The sequence below is a fragment of the Aythya fuligula genome, chromosome 1 (genome assembly GCF_009819795.1).
Source record: "Aythya fuligula isolate bAytFul2 chromosome 1, bAytFul2.pri, whole genome shotgun sequence".
NCBI lineage: Eukaryota > Metazoa > Chordata > Aves > Anseriformes > Anatidae > Aythya > Aythya fuligula.
The window spans coordinates 143893292-143916706 of NC_045559.1; the positions used below are offsets into that span (position 1 = coordinate 143893292).

Genomic DNA, 23415 nt, shown 5'->3' on the forward strand with positions numbered 1-23415 from the left:
TATATCTAATCTATACATAATTTTTAAGCCTAGAACCATCCCCACTGCGGCTCTGGGGGTCCCCAGGCGCTGGGACCCTCCAAGCCCCCATGACAGGGAGCTGTGGTGGCGGTCTGTCAGCGCGGCGTGTGGCGCAGTGGCGCAGCGCCTCCACACCCCTCACCTCACTCACCCACCCTAAAACCCTACTGTAATCCTAATGTTTAACCGTGAAGAAAACACACCGGGAAGGCTTGTGTGTGGAGAGGTGAACACGTTTATTAATTCAAGCAGACCCCGGCCGGCTCTGGCGCTGCCTTCCACCTTTGCGGAGGGGAGGAGAGAGGAGGAGGAGGGAGGGAGGGATGGAGGGAGGGGACGGGGGTGTCCCGCGGCTCGGCGGCTGGGGGAGCGGTTGTGTAGGATGGGCGAGCGGCTCCCTGCTGGGCTCGGCAGGCTCCGCGATCCCACAGCAGCGCCCGCCCCGAGCCGCTCCGCTCCGACACCGGCCCCGGCCCCGGCCACGGCCCCGGCTTCGGCCCCGGCCCCGGCCGCCGCCATGGCGCAGCCCGCGGCGCCCCTGGGTGCCGCCCTGCTGCTGGTGCTGCTGGCGGCGGACTCCTCGCAGAGTGAGTACCCCCCGGGCGGCTTCTTGGGGACACACACGGGGACACGGGGACAGCCCCTTCCCTCTCCCGCAAGGCTGCTGACTGCTGCCTCCTTTCTTCTTCTTCCTCCTCCTCCTCGTCCTCGTCCTCAGCCGTGCTGCTGCGAGCCCCCGAGGCTGCCCAGTTCCTGCGGCAGAGGCAGCGGCGAGCCTACCAGGTGTTTGAGGAGGCCAAGCAAGGGCACCTGGAGAGGGAGTGCGTGGAGGAGCGCTGCAGCAAGGAGGAGGCCCGGGAGGTCTTCGAGAACGACCCCGAGACGGTAAGCTGGGGAGGAGACCCCACAACTGACCCCTGGGAGGGAGCAGGCTCTGCAGCCCCCCAGCCCGGGCGCCTCGCCGCCCTGCTTGCCTCCCCAGGTGGGTGCGATGCCCTCACCAAGCGGTGTGCCCGAGCAGAGGTGTCTCAGAAGGGGTTCGGCAGCCCCTCGGGTCATGCTCAGCAGTTTTAGGGAGCAGTGGGTTCAGGAGCTGTCACCACGAAAGCAGGGGAGCCCGCGTACAGGGATGCGGTGCTGCTGTGCGCCCCAGGACCCGCAGCTCCACCTGCACCAAGAGCCAGCCTCTTTGCCCTATGGATGCCGCCGAGATGCTTGACGAAGCTCAGCTGCACACCCAGCTACCCTTCACCCCCTCTCCTCCCTGCCTCCAGTCTCAGATTCTCCTTGCAGAGGTGACCCTGCAGGGATTTAGCACGGTTTTCCACAGGGCTCAGATGGAAAAGCCCGACGCTGTGCAGAGCCTTCCCGCTAATGGTGCGGCACCTCCGGGAGATGACAGGACGGAGGCAGCGCGTGTGCAAGTGTTTGTACACAGGGCACACGCACCGGAGGCGAGGGAGGGACTGCGGAGCAGATGTGTTACGTTTCGGGCAAGTCTTGACATGTGTGCTTCATGAGGCAGCTCCCAGCTGGCACATCCATCTCACAAGGCGCTGTGGACGGCAGCGAGCTTTTCTTCCTGGCCGTCCTTATGGCACGGAGCTGACAGTGTAAATATCCACTGCACGGGACGAAACGCCTCCCAGATGGGATTTTGTGGCGTTCAGGAAAAAAAAGGTGATGTGAGGTCACCAGCTTGGCTGACTGGCTTCCGACCAAGGAAGCTGCCAGAGGTGGGTGACACTGATAGATCAGTGTAGAGGGTGGCAGGCTGTGTAAATATGTCAGGAGTTTTTAGCTATACTTGGTATTTTACATATTAGAAAAAACAAACAAACATTCAGTTCTCTAATGAAAAGAATTAAATTATTTGGGTTCGGTGTCTGACAGAAATTCTCTAAGATCCAGACATGCCATCGGAGCACGTTCTGTAGGACAAACAAAACTTCCTGTCATTGCAAAGGATTTAATTTTTTGTGCATTCCCTTCGTTACTGCTAAGTCTCTAGTTCCGGAAACCTCTGAAGAAATACCACCGAAGCTGGATGAGCTTCAAGCATCTGTGCCCCCTTGCTTATTTTACATGCACTGTTACACCAAAGTACTGTATTTTGTAGCAGTACAACCCCCACCTTCTCTTCGGAGACACAGAGCTCCCAAGAGCTTGCTACAGGCAGTACATCTGTAGAGCTTGCTACAGGCAGCTCCTTGCTGTCACGTTGCTTGAATTTGCCTGGGAAGCAGCCGTAGCACCTCCTGCCCGGGGGGCTGATGGCCCTGTTCATTAGCAGCTTTCTAATAAGTAGTGGCAGAGGCCATGTGCACGAGATACTGTTATTGTTACAAACACTGGAAGCCTTCAGGGCTTTGTAAGGCACAGATGACTACTCATCTGGCAGTGTCTGTGGCGTCGACGGACAGAGGATTTTCCTCACTGACTTCATCTTTTCACATCTTACCATGCATCGGAGGTAACGGAGGTCTCCCTTAAACACCGGGGAGTTAACACGTTGCCATCTCCCTGCTGCTGCATTTGCACCCAGTCCTGGTGACTGATAGAAGAAGGAAGAGAGCCGAGAGAGAGTTCACTGGGGAATGATGAAAACTGTTGAAAAACCAAGGCCTAGCAGTTCGAGGAGTTACGGTATCTGCAGTCACGCTTCAGCATGTGGTCGGGTTGCAGCTGGACCACGTTGGTTAGGCGAGGACTTTTTATTGACTGGGGAAAATGCACAGATTACAGTTGACAGCTGTTGATTTCTTGTGTGTAGGAGGGCTGAAATTTTTGTCTCTGCTGGCTTAGTGTGGTCGCAGAGGCTGACTGCTGAGGTGGCATCAGAAAGAGAGAGCTGCAGCACTTCTCGTCTTGCACGGAGCCCTGTGGGTAACCTTGTGGTGGGCCAGCCATGGGGAACACACCTGCATGTTGCTCATCTCACTGTCAGGTCTACCCCTGTCTCCTGATTTTTTTGTCTCCTGAGCACAGCAGCTTTGTCTCTCATCCCTGGTTGCCCATCATACAGTCTAACAAAATGTATGGGTCTTACAAGCCACGCTGCTCTTACTTCTCCTACGGTTGTGTGAAGGGAATTTTGAGGCCTAATTTCAAGACTGCACTGGGTCTGGCTGGGATGGAGTTCGTTTTCTTCACAGAAGCCCGTATGGTGCCGTGTTGTTGGTCTGTGACCAGAACAATGCTGATAACACTCCCGTGTTTCAGCTGTTGGTGAACAAAGCTAGAACAACGTCAAGGCCTTCTCTGCAAGGCTCTCAGCCCTTCTGTGAACAGGCTGGGGGTGTGCAAGAGGCTGGCAGGGGGCACAGCCAGGCAGGTGACCCAGACTGCCCAAAGAGCTGTTCCATGCCACCTAGCATCATGATCAGCACTACAATGGGAAAGGAATTGGGGTCAGGGAGGCTGGCCCTCTTTTGCTCAGCATCTGGCTGGGCATCAATCTACCTGGAGGCGGTGGGTCACTTGTTCTGCTTTGTTTTCTTTCTCTCTTCTCCCACTTCTCTTTCGCTTACTAAGCAGTTTTTATCTTGACCCCCAAGTTTTCTTGCTTTTGCTCTTCTTTTCCTCCTCCCCCGTCCTGTGACAGCGAGCTGCTGCCTACCAGAGTTAACCCACTGCAAAGACCTAAGACTTCAGGTTGTGATGTGAAATGACATTAACCAGTTCGATCAGGCAGCTCCAGAAGTTGAGGTAAGATGAAGCAAGGCTGCAGGACAGCTTGCGTGATGCATCCCAGGTAAAACCAAGGCTTGATCCAGCCAACGGTGACACCTTGCCAAGAACAGTGTGGTATGGCAAGGCACCTATCTAGTGGGCAGGCCAGCATGTAGGAACAAAATGACATGTGCCTGTACCAGAGCACACTTCTTCTGCATCAGGCTTTCATTGATCCAGCGACCACCTTCTCAAAGGGACATCTGCAAGCGGTGAGCAGAAGAAGGGCATTTTCTGAAACCTGCATGCGAGTGTGGCCACATGTGCAATTACTTACATCAGCCGCTAATAATAGCGAGTTAGGTGGGGCCAAATGGCCATTCATTTGCAGGCCAACGCAGCTTTTGTCTTTTATGTTACGGAAAATATAAATATCAGCTCACCCAGACTGGAGGAAGGAAGATCAATTGAAACATTTTTAGATTGTGGGTTGTTGTTTTTTTTTTTAGGAGGCTGAACAAAACTCAGTCCGTGCTAGTTGTATGACTATACATGGTAAAAACAAGTGTGAGCCTTGGCTAATGAGTCTTGCAGCCTATCTTGTTCATGGAGCTGATTATAATGTCCTTAGGTATTACTGCAGGCTTCTGGGAAGGCCCCTGTGTTTTAATGTCTTTCAGGCTAGGGATACCAAGCAGGAAAATGAAAAGACACCATGTTGGGAAAAAATAAGGGTGGAAAGCATCTTCATGGGAGGTATGAGCCTATTATGTTCCTAAATGCAGCCTATTAAAAAGATATTTGAGGTGTGATGGATGGGTGATGTTACAAAATATCTTGGATGTGGAGATAAGGATGTTATCTCTTCTCAAATGTTGATGAGGCCTTATAAAAAGCAGTGCTGCAGAAATATTTGACCTTGGTATGCAGTCAAGGTATTGCAGCTTGTTAACTGACTGATAAAGTGCTCTGGAATTTGGTTGACCTGTTCTAAAAATGCGGCTATCCGAGCATGTAAAACAAAGGGCAGAAGGGAACGTGGCTGCTGGTGTTCTTGGAAAACACTGGATTTATTTCACTACAGAGTAAATACAGCAAAAGAGGGACCTTGTGCAAGGATTTTCTCTGTTTTGAAAGGCTCAGCCTAGCGAAGATGTTTGAGTGCAGCCTCATCATTTCGGACTGCGGCTTATCAGCACAGCATCTGTTTGCCGCTGCTCGTCGTGTTTGCTGCTGTTAGTGTTGAAGAGCTGCAGTCTGCCATTGAAATTGCCACGGTGAATGCTTTGAAAGCAGTCAGGCCCACCACAAAATGAGGATGCAGGTCAGCCTGGCCACCTGTGTGTGCTCTTTGTGGATTTGCCCCACAACAGGGCATCACGGAAAGCCAGTTGCTTTTCAGACACGTGCAAAACAAGTGTCTGATTGCATGAAAACTTCTGTTGCTTTCTGAGAGACTCACATGCAATCTGATGTTAAAATCAGGTGCAGAAAGCACTGGCACAGAACTGCAGGAACACTTGGTCTGAGAGGGATGCAGGAGGTCTCTTGTCCTGTCCCCCAGGGTCAGCAGGGAGATCTGACCAGGCTACTTGGGGCGTTTCGCAGCCATGGCTTGAAAGTTGCTGATCCTGACAAAACATCCAGCAGTGCCAGCAATCTTTCTTCTGGGCTGGGTTTATCAGGAATCTGAGATGCAGATGAAGCAATGTGTAGGGTATAACGCTCAGTTGGGTTGTTTTTCACAATGCTATGGGTCCTTTTTTATTTCTTTACTTATTCCGTGACGTGGCGTGGTCATGGTAGCACAGATGGGCTGCACACATCGACTGGGGTAGTCCAGACTTCACTCTGATCTTGTGGGAAGAATGCATGGCAAGCAACATTTAGGTCTTATTTCTCAGAACACCAAGACAGATGCACGTTTGTAAATACTAATAACAAAAGCATGAAGGCATGTAGGAGGAGAGTGAAGTGGGGAAGTTAAGCAGTGTAAAATTTCTTTGAGTAATTTAGTGAATGTTGTGCTGTCTAGACATGAATAACCCTGATATCATCTCTAAATAGAGATGTCATCATCCCTGCATAGAATATTTCGTTCTATATCCAGGCAAAAATCTGGGTTTATTTGCAGCAAAAATTCTTGCCAAAGTGTATCGATTTGTTATGGCGTTTTGGCAGTGTGGAGGAAGAGCTGGATTTATAACTGGTCTAGATTTTTATGTCTCTTCTTCTTGCAGAATTCATCTGAGAGAGGGAAAGAGTTACCAGAGAGCTCTGGGCTTGAGGATTTAACCTGTTTGGATTCAGTGTATGGAAGAATGGATTCCTAGGCACACTGCTACCTGTTCAATAGATTTGGAGAAAGAAAATGTGAGGACATTTAGACTTTTGTCCAGGAATGACTTGAAGGAGGGAAGAAGGAAGTAGAAAAGTTTGAGTGTCCAGCTTTATGCCATGGAGGCGTAGCATAGCTGGGATGAGATCTGGGGATGCACCAGGTTCTCCCTTCCCTCTCTTCCTTCTCCCTTTAGTTTTTTATACAGGAAACAAAGGATGGAAGGGATTTATACCAAGCGTTAGTGGGCCTAACTGCTCTGGAAGACAGACTGGGACAGTGCAGCAAGATGCATCCCTGTTTGTGGTGGTGAGGACACAGGGTTTGGTTGAGGTAGTGGAGTTTGGTAGCAGGAGGGTGACAAAAGTACTGCCGCCTGCCTTAGGAGGCAGTCGTTAGCTAAAGGCTGCGTTATCAAAGGTTATTGAGAAGGGAGAGCGAAGTTTGCAGCTGGTGGAAGCAGACAAAGCTCCGTCAGCTCTGCTGGACTTGTGCCCACTTGATCTTTATCTGTTTCCACTCGTGTGAATTGAGCCCAGGAGTGCAGAATAGGACTGGAAATACTGAAGCAGCCCATCGTGGAAGTACTCCACGCTGCACTGCCCATGGAGCAGGAGGGGGGCGGCAAGAGAAAACAATCGTGGCTGATACTACACCAAGGGGCTGCTTGAAGCTAGCATGGAAAAAGATGTTAAGAATGGTAAATTGAAGCAGGGGGATTGTGCAGGTTTGGGGCAAGGAGCAGGGCAATGGAAAAAGCAGATAAGGTTTGGGTAAGTCAGGAGTTTTTTAGCAGAATACAATAGGTTTTAAAAAGTGTGTGAGAGAGGAAGAAAGCCAATTAAATAAAGACAACAGTTTTGTGGTTACGGGCTTGCTTTGTTTGCTTTTTAAATTAAAAAATGAGGAACAGCCTACCAGGAATTAATAGACTGTGTTAGTACAGCTGCTTGAGAATCAGGTAAGGGAAACATTGAAACTGTACAAACTGGCAGTTGCGGTTCATGTGCGCTCCAAACTCTAAATGAACTTAATGAATTATGAGCAATTACTTTCCAATAGGCATGAAGAACAAGAACGGAGCCAGCATCAGAGGTTCAGAAGAAACTGAGAAGGGACATGGCAAGGGCGGTGCACACTGCACGGCTGCTCTGGAGGCTGCGGGACAAAGAGCTGGGGTATGAAGAGGGGAAAGTGTCAAGGCAGGACAGCTACAAAAGCAGCAGCAGCAACATTTGTTTTCTCATAGTGCAGTCCACAATGAAGTAATTCAGCAATGCTAAGTCACCAAAACCGTGGCAATTTGAAAACAGAACCTGTGGAAGGAGTGGGAAGGGATTCTTCCTCTTCACTTCTCCTCCACTCACAGTTTTAACTTGCTGTTCTAGAGGCTCTTTACACATGCAGAATGCCTGTTGGGAAGTTCCCTTATTTACTGTTTGGGGTTTTCTTCCTGCTCCTTTGAGCAACAGCACTGCGACCCACAGGAAAGGTAAAGTTGGAAAGTGAGGTGGAAACCCAGGAAGAGGGGCAAATGTTGGTGTTGCCTTCATTCTGCTTCATGTTACGCTACCAGTCAGGACATTGGGGTGCACACATTAAGAGGCAGAAGGAGAATGCATCCTGGTTGCACTGTACCAAATCACATGCATCCGGAGAGCTACCACATTTGGCTGACCATTGGAACAACGAGTCCGAGGTCAGTTCCAAGAAAATGTGTGGGACAGGAACAGAAATGCAAAAGTTACTTAGTTATTAAAATAATGAACAGGGAAGTGTAAGATCGGATTCTGTCACAAGGGCCTAATGTTGTCTCAGATGTCACTTCCCCATTCCTGCTCGCCTGTCCACACTAAGGCAAAATCTGGCCGTGCCTGAAAGTGGCTGAATGTTGTTGTTGTGAGTTGCAACAGCTGCATTTATGCAAAATCCTAAGGAGCAATTTACAATGCCTCTAGATTACAGGAAGGGGGTGAAAAATGCAGTATTTTCTCACTTCAGTGGATGAAACGTTACAGAAGCTGTAAGAGAGATCACAAACATTTAAATCACATTGGATGGGACGTATAATCTGTTTTATTTTAAATACAGCAAATAATTGCAGAGTAATGACACTATTTGGTGTCATGGAGAGTGCCATGGAGTGTCACATAGTGTCAAGGAGTATGGTAGGGTTTTTTCAGATTCAGTTGTGTTTAATTTGCCTAAAGCTTATAAGCAAGCATGAGTTGAACCACATTTAAAAGGATTATAACTATTGCAATGAGGATTCGAACAAGCAACGCTGAGTGAAAATCTGTTCTCAAATTGGGATCCTCTTTCCAAATTGCACATCAATACAGCTGGAGGGAAAGTAGCCTTTAAGTCTTGTAGCAATGGAGAAAACCTCAAGGCATTTGTGATTGGAGAGCATTCAGAATAATTTTAAAGCATGCAACCCACTCATTGGAAACACTCTTCCAGTGATTTTTCTTGGAATATTAGGTCCTCAGCACTGGTTGCATTGATTTCACGTTGTTATTGTCCAATCAAGCCCTGCCTCAGGCTGCATATAGAAATAATCTCCCTGCATGCCCTACAAATGTCAAGTATCTGTGTTTTGCTTGGCTGGACACACATGAACATTTTTTTCCCCTTCTTTTCTTTCCTTTCATTACTTTTTTTTTTTTTTCCTGTGATTGTGCATTCTAATCATTGCTGTGTTTTTCCTCACCGCGGCGCAACATCTTTTGCTGAGGTGGGAAAAGCAGTCCTGCCTCTCAGAGGGTGAGGTAACAGATCCTTTTGGTTTCCAGTCTTCAAGATTGCACAGGGGTGCCTCATCTCTATGAAACAGGTACTACTGCTGATGGTCTTGTTTGGAAAGATCAGCAACTCAGGGGAAGGGGCACTCATAGGCTTTGTGCATCAGAATAGCTGGGCAATGTGAAAATGGACACAAAATCTCAAAGCTGCCCTAACCAATTTAACTGTGGTCATGGGAGATAAGACTTTGAGGCTGCTGTTGGGTTGTAGCATGACCCACTTGGTTCTCTAGGGCCTTGCTTGCTGGATTGGGGGGAGAAGCTCTCTTTATTCTTTGCGTGGAGAATGCACATTGCTCCAAAGCAAAACAGGAGGCAAACTGACCTGGTTGAGCTCCTCACACGGAGAGGCAAAGCTTGTGCAAGCCACATGGCATTGACTGGAGCTTAATTTCTATACCTAGGGTTTCTATAGAGTTAAAATTCTGAATTGTAGGACTGGTTAATCACGTTGTTTGGGAGGTAGGCCTAATCATTCAGCATGAGATTTGCCATGCAGCAAGAGCCCGGTTTAAAAAACAATGCAGGGCGCTCCTGAGCATTAATGAGATTTGCATTCCCAAGTTACAGCAGTCGAGCAGTGGTTGGTATAACTGCACACCCAAGTTAAACAATAACTTACAGACAATTATGTTTGGCCATCTCTTTGCAGGCCCGCAGTGCGGAAAGACGAAGTGTATTTATAAATAAAGAGGTTGTGCCATGCCCACGTCAAACATCCAGTACTGAAAGGAGAAAAAGGGAGAGTCACTATATGGAAATGAGAAAAGGGCATGGTGTGGGAGCTGTCACTGCAGCCTGAGAGGCAGCACGACACGCACGTCAGCTACGAGTTACTCAGCAAATGCTCTACAAAAGCAGCAGTTGTGCTGAAGACAGATTTTGTGCTGGTAGGCAAAGCCATGTGTTCTGACACAGGCTTTGTTTCTCGGCATTTTATTTCTGGAGGCAAATTTTCGTCGAGAAGCAGAGCCGCGAAGGCAAAATGAGTTGGACTTGTGCCTTTCCATGCTTCTCTGCAGTGTCTGAAGGAGGCCTGAATTTGCTGCGGCTTTTATTCGCTCTGCTTTTCATAATATCAGCAACTTGGGAGTTGCCAGAGACGGAGCAGCCTGTCTGCACTAAGCAAATGCTTTTTCAGAAATTACCATTGCTAATGCGAGTCGATGAGGTCCTCGTGTAGATGGTTATCTGCTGCTGCGGCAGCTCAGACAAGGCTCTGATTAGGTTCAGCCCCGATCGGGATTACCTGACCTGGTGCTCAAACAAAGCAAACAGAAGCAGTTGGCAGGCCCTCCTGGCTGAGGTTCCCGGCCTTGCCAATTGCTGTAAGCAATAGTGAGAACATTTTGCTGGTGTAGACGGGGTCATTGTTATGGTTTCGGAAGGGCTATTTATACACCGTGACTCATGGAAGGGCTGCTTGATTTCACGTTCTTCCATCTTCTCTGAAAACGCAGCATACCCTGTATAATTTCACAGACTTCTGGATTTTAGCACTAAGAAAAGGTTTGGCCATCGAGCTGAAAAGAGGTCATGAGCTTAGGGTAGGTTTCCTTTGGCAGGCTGACGTTGATACTTCTGCCCCGTCAGCTCCACAGCCCTGGGACAGATCCGTACCTTCAGGTTACTGCTCTTGAAATTAACACTTGAAGTAACACAACATGACATAAAATTAAATTAAATTAAAGAAAAACACACTGAACAACCTGGAGCTTTGTGCTTTGTCGGCGGTGGCTTGCTTTGCTTTGTTGTTCTCTGTGCAGAGGTTACAGACTTAAGCTCTCTTCCCATTTTAGATACCCACACTAAGGGTCGTAGCGACTGCGTTATAAGGCTAGCTGTGGAGGTGGGTGGGAGAGGAACTTCTTAGCCCCCTGAAAAAATATTTGGTGTCACTCTACCCCAAAACAAAAGTGTGCACGCCTAGGTCTTGCACCACTGTTGAATGCTGGAGCCCAAGCGTTGTGTTTAAGGCATCAAAAGGTGTGTCTGTACTTCCATAGCATGCACTTGGGTTTGTGTGGCAAGGGTGGGGGCTGTAGTGCTTAAATCTCTGTTAAATCTCACAGCTCTGCCTCCTGGACAGGAAAGAAAAGGTCTCTTGCACTGAGCTGCAAACAGCAGGCACGAACCTGTCTGGAGGGCCGGGCCCCGTGCCATGTTTTCAACTTGGCTGTGAGGCCAGGGCCTTGCAGATGTGAGGCAATTCCCGGTCTCTGCTGTTTCTCCCTCTCCACCTGAGGCCTCAGCTGAGCTGTGCTGCTGGTGGCAGATGTCTTGTCACCTGTAACCCTCACTGAAAGTGGGCCTGCACGCTGCAGGTCTCCAGAGGCCAGGCCCTTGAAGGTCTTACAGAGGTTGGTGCTCCTGTGAGGCGCTGGCCTGAGCACCTTTGCCTTCCTCTTGTCTGCACGGAGGTGTTACTGCTTGGAGAGCTTGGTGAGCTCAGCACTGGATGGAAAGGCAAACATTTCTCTCCCCATCTTACAATTCCCTCCTGCATTTTGATCCTGTGACTCCTGCGTGGCTTTCTGGATGGCGAGATGCTCAGTGAGCCTGAAATACAAGGTGAGGAGCTGAGAAAACGGCCAAATAGCTACTGGGAATCTTCTTGTTAGCAGGCTTCTTGCTAGCAAGCCTCAGAGCATTTTTCCTGGTGTTTTTCTTGGATCCTGAAAGTAGCAACGAAGACTTCTGGTGGAGGAAAGATGACTTTTACCAGGGACCTGATCTGTGCAGGGCTGAGGGATCTCATCTTCCCCGACATCTGTGGGTCATTAAGACTTAATACAGCACAGAAGTCTGAAAAGGCGTTGCAGAATCGAGTGCTTACACTGGAAATAATTCAAACCTGGCCATCTTTCTGTGCAAGTTAGGCACAAGCTGAATTTTTAACCAGGCAATCTTCTGATCAGTTTTGTTTGCTTGTTTTAAAGAGGCTGCTACCTAGAGTTTAAGCAAGGTCCTTTCCCCAAGGTGGAAGATCATTCATCCTTCACTTCTTATCAGTCTTTTTGGCTGAATGGAAATAACGTTGTCATGGTATTTCCAGAAGCCTGTTGTAATGAAAATTGATTGGCGAGAAAAGTGAAAAGTTAATCGCACAGGAACGAGGATTATCTATATAGTAATAGGTCCTGTAGATCTGGAGAAGTGTTAGTGGTCAGAAAGTAGCTTTGTGTAATTGTAAGGAAATGAGGAAGATATGGAAAGAGAGGCTAAGTTTCTGTTAGTAGCCTCCCACTGAAGTTGCTTCCCTCTGCTACCTGCCTCATGAAATGCAGCTCGTGGTGGCACAGTGGCGTGGGGTTTCACTGAGCAGATGGGGAGCAATGGCAGAGGCTCTGTGGGTTCTCTTTTTGCTGACACCACAAGCTATCATCGAATCAATGTCCTGTGAGTTTGCCTTTGGAAGGTTATTTGCGCGACGAAAATAAGTAGCTACCTTGGTCTTTCCTATAAGAATACAGTCTGTATACTGAATAAAGGAGAAATATTGAAAAAAGGTTGAAATAATTAAAAAAATATTGGGAATGTAGTGAGTTCTGAGCTCCACATTCAGTTTGTTAACCCAAAGAGATACTGCAAAGCTCAGCCCCAAAGGATGCTAAGCCTATTACCCTCTTGTTGGAATTGAAAATTAAGTTAAGCTTGGGCTGCTGCTTCTTCGTAGAGGTTTTCATGATTTCAGCTGAATATTTGGATGGTGCATTTCAGTAACTGCAGCGTATTTGCCAGAAGTGATTGATTTTTCTGGAGGATGACAGTAATGCAAAACTTTTGGTTTAGATGACCTTGTCAGCCGATTGATTTCATTAGGCTGTCCAGGTCAAATGGAGCCGCAGTGTGTGCCTGTCGCTGTGGCGTGTACGCGTCTGTATATATGCAAGAGCTTATCCAAACATCAGTAGTAAGAGGAGAAAAAATAGTTTCTGATCTTCTTTTGTGGAAATTGCTGTCTTGTGTGCAAGAGAATGACAGTATGTATACAGTTTCATAATTAGCTGAGAAATAGCTTAATTTAACCAAAAAGAGTTAAGCACTGGTGCAACCCATGAGTTTTCCCTCACTGGGTGCCTCAATTACAACTTGAACAGCCCTTGAACCAGTGCCTTACCCATCACGAAATCCGGTCTGAAGTGAAATTGGAAAGTAACCTTCCTCAAGGTGAGGAGTTTTCTTACTTTCTAGGAATGTGGTTTAATGACCAGCTCAGGCCAACCTCCCACCCTTCACAGCTGCATTTTCCTGCTCTGGCCCCATGCTGTTGGAAACAATCCCGTGGCACTTTCATGGTACTTCGATCTCTGCCTTCCCCCTGCTTGCAACTGCTCCTCACTCCCTCCTCCTCTCCATGAGGATCTCCTGGGTAGTGGGGACCATGGCAGTGGGTGCTGTTTGAGTTGTAGGGTGCTTGTTGTTGTAAAAGCAAGGTGTACCCTTTTCTTTTACTGGTTATGGTGTCATGGAGCTGCCCGTGCTCTTCAACAGCAGCAGGACTCCCGAGGAGGCAGGGGGTGACTAAACCATTCTGCACCTTCCCTCTGGTTTTTGTCCCTAGATCTTTTCCTCCCTGCACCTCACGGTGAGCACCTTTGCCTCTGGGACAGTGGGTAAGTGGCTTCGTGCTAGTGACAGGTCAGAGGCTGGAGCTGATGCCTCTCGCCTTCCCTATGGGACAAACCGTGTCTGTAACACTGTGTTTCTTCTGGCTCTGAATAAAAGAAACGAGGATGTTTGTGTTTGGATCTTGTTAAACAACTGCCACGCAAGACCACCGAACTAACAGCAGCTGCTAAATATTAGTAGAATGACAATAGAAACAAATATTATTCAATAAATCTTTGCTTTTTTTTTCCTCCTACAGGAATACTTTTACCCGAAATACTTGGGTGAGTTGCAGCTTTTACTTTTACTTTGTGGCAGCAGTGGTATGTGGTGCCTAACACTGGAGCGTGTCGCAGCTGAAGCTTCTGCTGAGGAAAGTGGTGGATGTGGGCCTGCAATAAGCATCCAACTTTTAAGACAGACTCCACATTCCTGATGTGGTTTTGAGGGCTGTTTTTCACTTACGTATAGGTTTGCATCCAGAGATTCTGCATGTTAAAATGTTGGTATTGCATTTATTGTCTGTAGCTTGCAGCGTTAGTAAATAATTTAGTTTTTTATCTTCTCTCCTTTTTAGTTAACTTAGCTATTAACTGATCTCCTTATTTTAAAAAGTGCCTTTGCTGATCGATCCCCTGGCTTTCTTTACTGGCTGTATCATAGTCATGCCACCGTACTGCTTTCTATCTGTGTTTAATACGTAGCTCTTGAAATCACTAATGCCAACAATTTTACATGTGCTTTTTAGATTCAAAAGAGATTTAACAGGTCAAATCTGAGTAGCTACTAATATGCTTTTAGAATCATCATAGCTCTGGCAAAATGATTATAATTCTACTGTACATCAGAGCTAAAGTATTTTTATGAACTTAAGAAGTTTAAGGCGTTTCGGAGATTATAACGTTGCATAGATTTTGCATTCACCTTCCAAAGCCTTGTTTAATGAAACATCAGCAGGCTATCTGTCGTTTTGCATGCTTTGAACAGCTGCCATGTGGCCATTATAATAACGACAATTTCATTTTCTGTTCTTCAGATTGTATTCAAAAATATGGGTCACCGTATACAAGAAGTCCAGATTTCCTTACGTGCGTTCACAGTAAGCACTTTTGTTTCGTATGTTGTAGTTAAATGTTCTCTCATTATACCTGAAGTAGTGGAACCAGCTCAGTTACGGACATTTTGGATAGTGTTTTAGTACTGTTCTTCCTATTCTCTATGCCTGACACTCCATACTGATTGTTCTATGGAAGCAATAAACCAAGGCTTTTCTGCTTTTCTGCTATTGCCTTCTCTCACTCATCATTCAGTTGTTTGGTGTTTCCTGATGCAAGACATTTTTTTCCCACCAGTTTCTCAAGGTCTGAATAAACTGAGAAGCAAGAGTGACATGGATTTACCATAAGGTCGTACCGTGTGCTTGGCCTTTCATCTTCTTTTTTCTTGAATGCTACCTTTGGCTCACCCCTGTTAAGTAATCTTAAATAAAGCTTACAGTCAAGCCCAAGTTTGTGTCAGGCTTTTGACAACTTTAAGTAAGGAGATCATTTTCACTCATTGTGTGATTGTGGTTTAAGTGTTACAACATTTAAAAATCCAGATCAATCCAGAAGTCCATCTGATATCTATGTAGAAGGGAGAGAGGTATTTGTTCATCACTGACACCGGAGATTGGAATTTCAGTAACTCTTCTAAGACCTTTCCAGTTCCCTCTTGGAGCTCAGCAGTGCTAAAGATACAAACCACATAAATATTCTGTTGCTAAAGATTCTAAATACGCTCTGGGAGCAGATCAGCTAAGATGGGGAGAAAACCATGTGTATGCGTATTTATTTTCATGCTTACCCCTGTGGTTCAGTCTTTTACTGTGATCGAGTTTGATCAGTCTCATGTTCATACCAGCTCTACCAGGCTCTGCCAAAGCAGGATCAGGATTTAGTCAAGATGTTTAGACAGATGTTAGAGTCCTCTGAACTGGGAACTCTTGGTCCTGAAGTACCAGCGTGGTGTGCAAGCTAGCTCAAAGTGGGACGTGAGGCTGGATGCTTCCTTTTGCTCCTGTGCGTGGATGGTATAAAGGCAGGAGCTGCTGCTGAAAATGGTGGTATCAACTGGGAACACTTACTCTGACCAGCTGATCAGTGTTTCAGAAAGTCTAAAGGGCAATGATGTTTTCTGTGCACTGAAAAAAATGAGAGCTGAATAATTGTTTTTAGGGATGCAGTCCTTTGGAAATGCAGCGGTTTGGCAATAAAATGATAATATTTTCCCCCATTAAGATACTAAAATATTTTTAAGTGGCTGAGTTTTGGCTAGCCATTGTTAACTCACAGGAGAAGGAGCCTGAGACGCGCTTGGAAGAATTACAGACTTTGTGCTTAGCTGATTCCAGCATGTCTCTTATTTTTCACAGATGCTGCCAAAAGGCTATGTAGCTCCTCGGGGTTGTGCCTGTGAGACACATTTAAGCGTTGTGTTTCTTAACATTCATCTTCTATTCTCAAAACAAGGTAGTAGAAGGCTCTTTTCATCTGGCATTACAAAGGCATTGCACAACCCAAGGGCTGGAGGGTGATAGTAGACTAGTTTATGCTGGAAATAAGGTGCAGATTTTAACTGTGGTACTGATCAGGCAGCTTCGTGGGGCATTTGAGGATTCTCTGTCTCGAAAGATCTGTAGGTCGGGGCTGCAGGTAGGGTTCAGCTGCAGATTCGGACAGGTAGATGCAGATGTTCCCAGCATAGGTGCCTACATGAGACGTGGGTCCCGTTGTAGTCAGTGGGGAGTTCATCTGTAGTCACAGCCCTAGGGTGATGTCACTGACCAAGCTGTGTCTGCTCTAGGGAGAGCTGAATCACTTTATGGACTGTTTATTGTACCAACGAGATCTCCACCGACTGCAGTCACAATTTAGACACTTGCTACACACCTAGATACTTGCTTTACACATAGATACCTATATTTTGGTCTGCAGAACTGGGGCTTTTTCTAAAAGAGGTGTTGTGGGTCGGCTAGGAGTTAGGGATTTGGTTCTGCAAGAGTTTGGAAAAGGCTACGGTATTTTTTGGAAATGAGTTTACATCTGACCTTAAAAATACAATAAGATTTTTGTTATGTTGTGAGTGTCTGCTTTTTAACAGCGAGTGTCATAGTTTTCACGACCTCGCATTTTCCGAATGAAGTTCTAATTTGCACCGTTTCTGAATAGCAAAATACAAGTTCAGAATACAGAATAAGGAACTGGAAGCAGCAGTCCGTGTACTTAGGTAAAGTCTTGTTTCCATGTGGACTTAAAAAAATGGAACCTATGTTTTTATTCTCTGTCTTAATTTGTGAGCTATACACCCCCAGTGGTGTGTCAGCTGGGCAGTGGTGTACCTGGGGCTATTCTCTAAGGTGCTGTTGCAGGCAGCCCACGTGGCTGTGGTGTCTTCTGTGTGGCCTGAAGTCTGCCTTGGCTGTGGCTTTGCCCCAGCTCTGCACAGCTAGAGCGGTGAGGAAGAAAAGTAATTATGCTTTGGTTGTGGTGAGTGGATGATTATTTCTGTGGGGCTCTTTGACTTGCGTATGCATGCTTTTCCTGAAGAGTTTTCTCAGGCACTAGATGAAATGCTGAGAATATGTGTTTCTTTGGCAGGATTTTAGTCATATTCCATCCCAGATCAGCCCTCTGGTTCTCTCCTCCTTGCACTAATGTGCTGCTAACTTCAGCCTTCAGGTAATTCAGTCAGAGTGCAAGGCTTAGAAACAGTGTATGTTCATGCAGTGCAGAGAAGTCTGTCCTTTGGGGTTGTATTAATGAGACACGTGTGCAGTGCAGCCCATAGTAAGAATCTGACTATTTTTTTCCTGACAATTATAACACAAATGTCATCCAATCCTAGTGTATATTCTCTTGTCTTATCTTTCTGTCCAACATAGCACCAGTCTTAACAGCTGTTCAAAACACAACCCACAAGTCCAAAAGTCACAATGGACACAACCTGGCCCCCAGGAGGCTCCCCCTGAGCCCCAGGAGCTCTGTGCTGTGCGGGTGAGGAGCCCTGGCACAGGCTGCCCAGAGAGGCTGTGGGGTCTCCTCCTTGGGGATCTCCAAAAGCTGCCTGGAGATGGGCCTGGGGCAGCCTGCGCTGGGTGGCCCTGCTGGGGCAGGGCTGGGGCCTGGTGGCCTCCAGAGGGTCCTGTGACTGAAATCTAAGGCAGACAGTGCAATGATCTGTCATTTAAGCAGATATATTTTGGCTGAGCAGTAGACAGAGTTCTTGGCCCTGTGCAGAGGGCTGCTGTTGATTAGGTGCTCTGAATTCACCTGTTGGCTCCGCTTTTTGTAAAGTCTTCCTTTTGTCTGGGCTGAACTGGGTTTCTGCTGAGTTGTAAGGATGTGTTGCCAAGACTGTAGGATTGTAGGAGGCTTTGCTAATGACAGTAATTCTTCTTCTAAAGGCTGCTGCTGCAGCAGCTGTGACAACTCCAATGTCTCTCGCACCAAAAGGACTGGTGGAAGCATTGCTTTGTAGCTGTGCCAGCCCCACTCTGGCAGAGTTGGTCAGGCACGAGAAACAGCCACATCTTTTCATCAGAAGAAAAGCCTGGACGTCACATGTTCATGTCTTAGGACTTTCTTATCCAATGCATCCCATGTGCTGGTGTGCGCAGAGAGCAAGTGACTTGGAACTGCTGCAGTGTGAGAGGGAATCCTCTGCTCCTTCCTTCACGTAGCTATTGAATTAGTGTTTAGCAATTCTTATACTGTTAACACATTGCTGTCTCTTTTTTGTTCTCATTCAGTGTAATAGAAAAGCCTAATTTGGATAGCTCAGATACAAACCTTTCCTAACAACAAATCTATCAGCCTCGGTGAGATCTGCAGTTAAATTACCAAAAATAAACAAAAAGAGAATCCATCCTTCCTTGAGTGCTTAGTTGCTGCCTGCTTTCTGTTTTCTCCAGAAGTAGGAAGAGTAGAATTGACTTGATTTTAAAAGAGCTACTTCAAATTGTTCTTTCAGGATGTGCCCTTCAGGTACGGGGGTAGAAGCTCACTACCCTTTGCAATGAAATGAATTCCACTGCATGCTCCTGGCATAGCTCATTTGGCGTGTCAGCAATAAGCATTAGCTTCCAGGTTTCCCAGGTGTATTTCTGATAGTGATTTTCCATTAGTGTTTAAGGGTCTTGGTTTTTAATAAGATCGAAACGCCTTTTCATGAGTGACCTCTACGCATTGTTCTGTTTGTTTTATTTGTTTTTATTCCTTCTGTAAATCAGATTTGCCAAACCAGTGTTCTCCCGATCCTTGTTACAAAGAGGGAACTGTCAAATGTGAAGATCTCAAGGGGGACTTCTACTGTGAATGCAAACGTGGCTGGCAAGGAGAAATATGTGACAAAGGTAATATACATTTTTTTTAATCTTTCAGATCTGTATCAGTGATATGTTGGGTTTTGCTGTATTTTCAAATGATCACTGATGCTGTGCTGCCCAGCTCAAAAGTCATGGTACTGAACTTGCATTATACGCAACTCATATTTTTGTGCTTCTGGGAATCATATAACTAAGCCTGCATACATTTTCCAGATTACTTTAATGGATTTCAGCATGGTCTTGACAAAGAAATCGGAGAGGTTATGCCCCATCTTTCTGTCCCACCCCTCCAAAGGGGGAAGCAGAAATCAAGCTGTATTGGCACCTCAATTGGTGCTGTTTACCCCAGTGTAACAGATGACAAATTGCAGAGCCTGAGGGGCTGGCCCATATTCCCATTCCCCTCCAACGGGAACAGACTTTCAGCACACAGTTGGAGTCTTATGCTGCTGATGCACAAACTGATGAAATTAGACTGTTAAAGACTCCTCGGTAGTGGGATCTTATTCCAAGTCCACTTGCGTCCCACTGTGTATTCCCATCAACTCCAAAGAGAGTATTCAGGCAGAATATTTGTGCAGGACATTCCTTCCCTCCTCTTGTTATCTTCTTTCTGTGTTTTTTTTTTTTTTTTTCTGCCTGCAAGTTTTCTTGTCAGGGCCACTGCTTTTGTGCCTGCCAAAATTGAGTAGCTGCCAGGAATCACATTCTGACAGTCCAGACTTGTGGCCACCAAGAGAGCAAGAGATCCACACACTGTATTTCTGGTGTGAATATTGTGGAGAAGTTACAGGATCACTCACAAGCAGCTTATTTAAACGGTTGAGGCAGTTTGTGTGCTGGTAAGTTTGTGTACTGATCCATCAGTGTGCAAACAGGCTTGAGAGCTCAGCAGTCAGTCAGTCTGAAGCATATCCCCTCTTTTTCTTGCAAAGTGCCATGAAATTTTCTGTCCTACCAATCAGCTGACTCTGGAGTTCCATATACAAGCAGGACACCACGAGCAGGTAGGGCACATGGAGGGTGAAATCCATGCTCTCAGTTTAACAGGCTTTTGCTTCAGTGGAGCACTTGGAATTTGGAACTTGGAATTTTGTGTGTTCTTTCATTCTCAGTAGTAGTGAGGTTATTTTTTTTTTCGTATTTAAGGCTTTCACCCCAAAGTTACTGGTCACTGTATCATCTTAAAAGTTAGTTATCATAAAAAATACATTAGTTACAGGTAGTTTGCTTCTGCAAACAAACTTCTTCTTCACTTCCACAGTGGCTAAAGATACTCTGCATTCTCCAAACTGAGAGGGAGGTACTCAGTTACAGTTTGTTCTCTGCCTTTTCTGTTATTATCAAACGAACTTGAGCTGATGCACTTGAAATGTTTGAATGAAATCTCTGTACATTTTGTAATCGTCACGTTGCAGATGTGACAGTGTTTCTTGTATGCTCTGTCTCCTTCCCAGCTCTTACCCTACTCTCACTCCCCAGGTCAGATGCAGAGGTGAAAAGCTGACTGCCATACTTTCTTTTGCTGCAGATATTGATGAATGCAAAGTGCAGCACGGGGGCTGTAACCAGATCTGTCTCAACAAGCTCGGCAGCTACCGTTGCTCGTGCTACAGTGGTTATGCCCTTAAAGACAGCAGAACATGTGAAGGTAAGCTTCCCTGGCCCTCTCAGCGTGCTTCAGATGGTGCTTGGAGACTTGGATCTGTACGTTGGAGAGCTGGGCTGTGCTGAGCAGGCCTCTCCTACTTCCCAGCCCCAGCTGGGAAGCTTCTGGGGCTGGGATGGTACTGGGTGCTCACGCCAGCACTACGTGCCTGGGTTCCTCAGTGGTCCCACCATCCTGCTCTTGTGTCTCAACACTGGTCTGATTCACCAGGGTTTGTGGCTGGGGTTGTGCTAAATTGGTGTAGCTGATCTGTCCTCGTATCCCAACACTGAGAGGAGGAAAGGCTGCCCAGATGCAGCATTACGCATCTTTCCAGTCTCATGGTGTTGTAGTACACGAGATATTTGGTCTTATTTTATGCATTTCTTGTTTTATTTTTCTGTATCTGAATACGTGCAGCTGCAGGTAATGAATTGGGGTAGAGAAAGGCAGATAAATTCCCTGCCACTAAATATTAATAGCTGCAGAAAGGCGCTAATGAAGGCAGGCAATTATTTTACATAGCATCCAGGAATGGAGAATAAGGATCTGAGATAACTGCCTGAAATGGTGGAATGAATTTACATAGCCAGAACTTAAGCAACTGACATTTAAAAGTGTTGAGAAACTGCGTGCTGAGACATAGACCCATTAATGATCACAGGTAGCTATTAATGTTCTTTTTTTTTTTTATCTCATGAAAAACATGTGAGTCTTTGTATATAACTCTAACGGCTATGACAACACAGTTCTCAGCAATTTTTTGTATGCCTGACCTGAACAACCTGTTAATGCTATCAGAAAAAAAAAAAAGCAGGATTTTACTTCTGTGCCACTTCCACTGCTTAAAGTGATGATCCGCTTCTAATGCGCACAGCCACTCCAATGAGCCAAAATCACCTTTGAATTTCCCCCTCGTGCCAGCTGGTGTGAACAGGTGGGCAGCAAGTGGGCTTGCAATTATAGTTGTTATTTTATGTATGTGCTGCTTATAAGAACACTGTGAACATAGCATACAAGGTTTGTATCTGACGTGTGGCCATCAGGTTGCTGGTGTTAATATCCGATACGACTAATGACACCTATGTGGCATTGCATTTTAATGCTTTTGTACATTTTGTTAGTTTCCTGCAGTTTTTTCCTATCATTAGGTGTGCACACGAAAACATTATGTTTGCCAGTTGATTTGTAGACTAGGTTACACAGCGTACGAGATAGGTTACTTCTCTCATACGTGGGAAAATCACCAAGTGTAACTGTAGTCTTCACAGAATCACAGAATTTTCTAGGTTGGAACAGACCTCAAGGTCATCGAGTCCAACCTCTGACCTAACGCTAACAGCCCTCCACTAAACCATATCCCTAAGCTCTACATCTAAACGTCTTTTGAAGACTTCCAGGGATGGTGACTCCATCACTTCCCTGGGCAGCCTGTTCCAGTGCCTCACAACCCTTTCAGTGAAGAAGTTCTTCCTAAATAAGAAGTTCTTCACGTGCAATAGAAAGCAAAAGTAAATATGAAACTCTCAACATACTGTAAATGTTTTGACACCACCAAGATTTTTCTGGGGATTAGTTAACATGTTAGGAAAACATTTTTTTGTTTTATGGGCCTCCAGTTCCAGTCCCTTGCCTGCCTTTGTAGTGAAACTCCACAACACCTCTTAAACAAGACTTGTTCTCTGTGACAAACTGGACTGCCTCAATTCCCCTTTACCACTGCAGATCAGCAGATTTGGGTCTCAGTTTTGTGAATGTGTGAAAAAACAGGGTTGTTTGCTTGTCTGAGGAAGAACAGAGATCTTGGCTTTTCCACAGACTGAGTGCTGCTTCTGTGTTTTATTCAAAAACATACTGCTTTTCCTAATATCCTGGTGGCTGCTTGTTATCCCACAGTTTCAGCCCCCTGAACTGAGTGGGTTTTTTGTTTTATCATGGGGTTGCTTTGTTTTGTTTTATGGTTTTCCTCTAGGCTTGCTTTGCATTGTTTTTTTCCAATAGTGGTCGATGGCTTAGGGAAAGAAATAACAGCTGGTCTTGAAAGCCTGCAGTCATCCCTTCTAGCTAGCTGAACAGTAGAGGTAGATTCTTAAAAATACTCTTTTTTCATTTACAAAAATCGTAGAGGGATCATTTCACTCTCAGCCCACTCTGGGGTGCAAACGGTGAAGTGATTATACTCATCTGAAGTAGTGTTGTTTAATTGCTTGTTTTGCAGACATAGATGAGTGTGCAGCATCGGCAGACATCTGTGGAGAGGCTCGCTGTAAAAATCTGATAAGCTCATATGAGTGTCTTTGTGATTCAGGCTACAAGTACAATGAGCTGAGAAAGACTTGTGATGGTAAGCTCATGAAATAACAGCATATTAACATGTATTATGTGGTCTAAAGCTATTAAAAAAATGATCAGAAATTTAACTTCAGGCTTCAGTAAAAACCATTTTTCTAATCTTACTTAGTGCCTTTCAGTAGTTGTGAGCAACACACTGAGTTTGCAGTGGTTTTTGATGACTTTAATCAACTATATGACCTAGAGTACTGAGATTTCTTGGATTTATGCAAAGTAGAAGACCTGGTGGGAGCATCTGTACATATTGCTGTCTCTCTTTGTAGGACAAGAAGAGTTACAGGGCAGTAGCTGTTGTTCTGTCAAAACCTGTCTTGTGGTATTACTCAGAACGAGGAGCTTAATATGCGTTGGAACCATGTACAGCCCTGCTGGCTGCACTGCCTGCAAGCTTTCTCAACTGAGTACGTTTTGAAAGCATTCCAAAACTAGCATTATGCCTTGTTGTTTGTCTAAGTGAATGCACTGACTAGAATCACACCCTCACCAGCCCTACTGGGCCCTACGTGTTTATCTGTGCCTGAAATGATCTCTGGGGGCCGTCACACTTTGTTTCCCTGCATTTGTTGGTGAAGCAGATAAAAAAACGTGCTGAAGGATTAAGAAA

General features: G+C 46.0%; 1 protein-coding gene across 1 annotated transcript in view; it reads left to right on the forward strand.

Moving 5' to 3' along the window:
- The first annotated feature begins 538 nt into the window (after nt 1-538).
- Nucleotides 539-23415, forward strand: part of GAS6 (growth arrest specific 6) — a 35383-nt gene continuing 12506 nt past the window's right edge. The window contains exons 1-7 of the mRNA XM_032199642.1: nt 539-608; nt 740-906; nt 13706-13730; nt 14483-14545; nt 18716-18838; nt 20343-20462; nt 22678-22803. Coding sequence (XP_032055533.1) covers nt 539-608; nt 740-906; nt 13706-13730; nt 14483-14545; nt 18716-18838; nt 20343-20462; nt 22678-22803 — 694 coding nt within the window. The remainder of the gene's footprint in view (nt 609-739; nt 907-13705; nt 13731-14482; nt 14546-18715; nt 18839-20342; nt 20463-22677; nt 22804-23415) is intronic.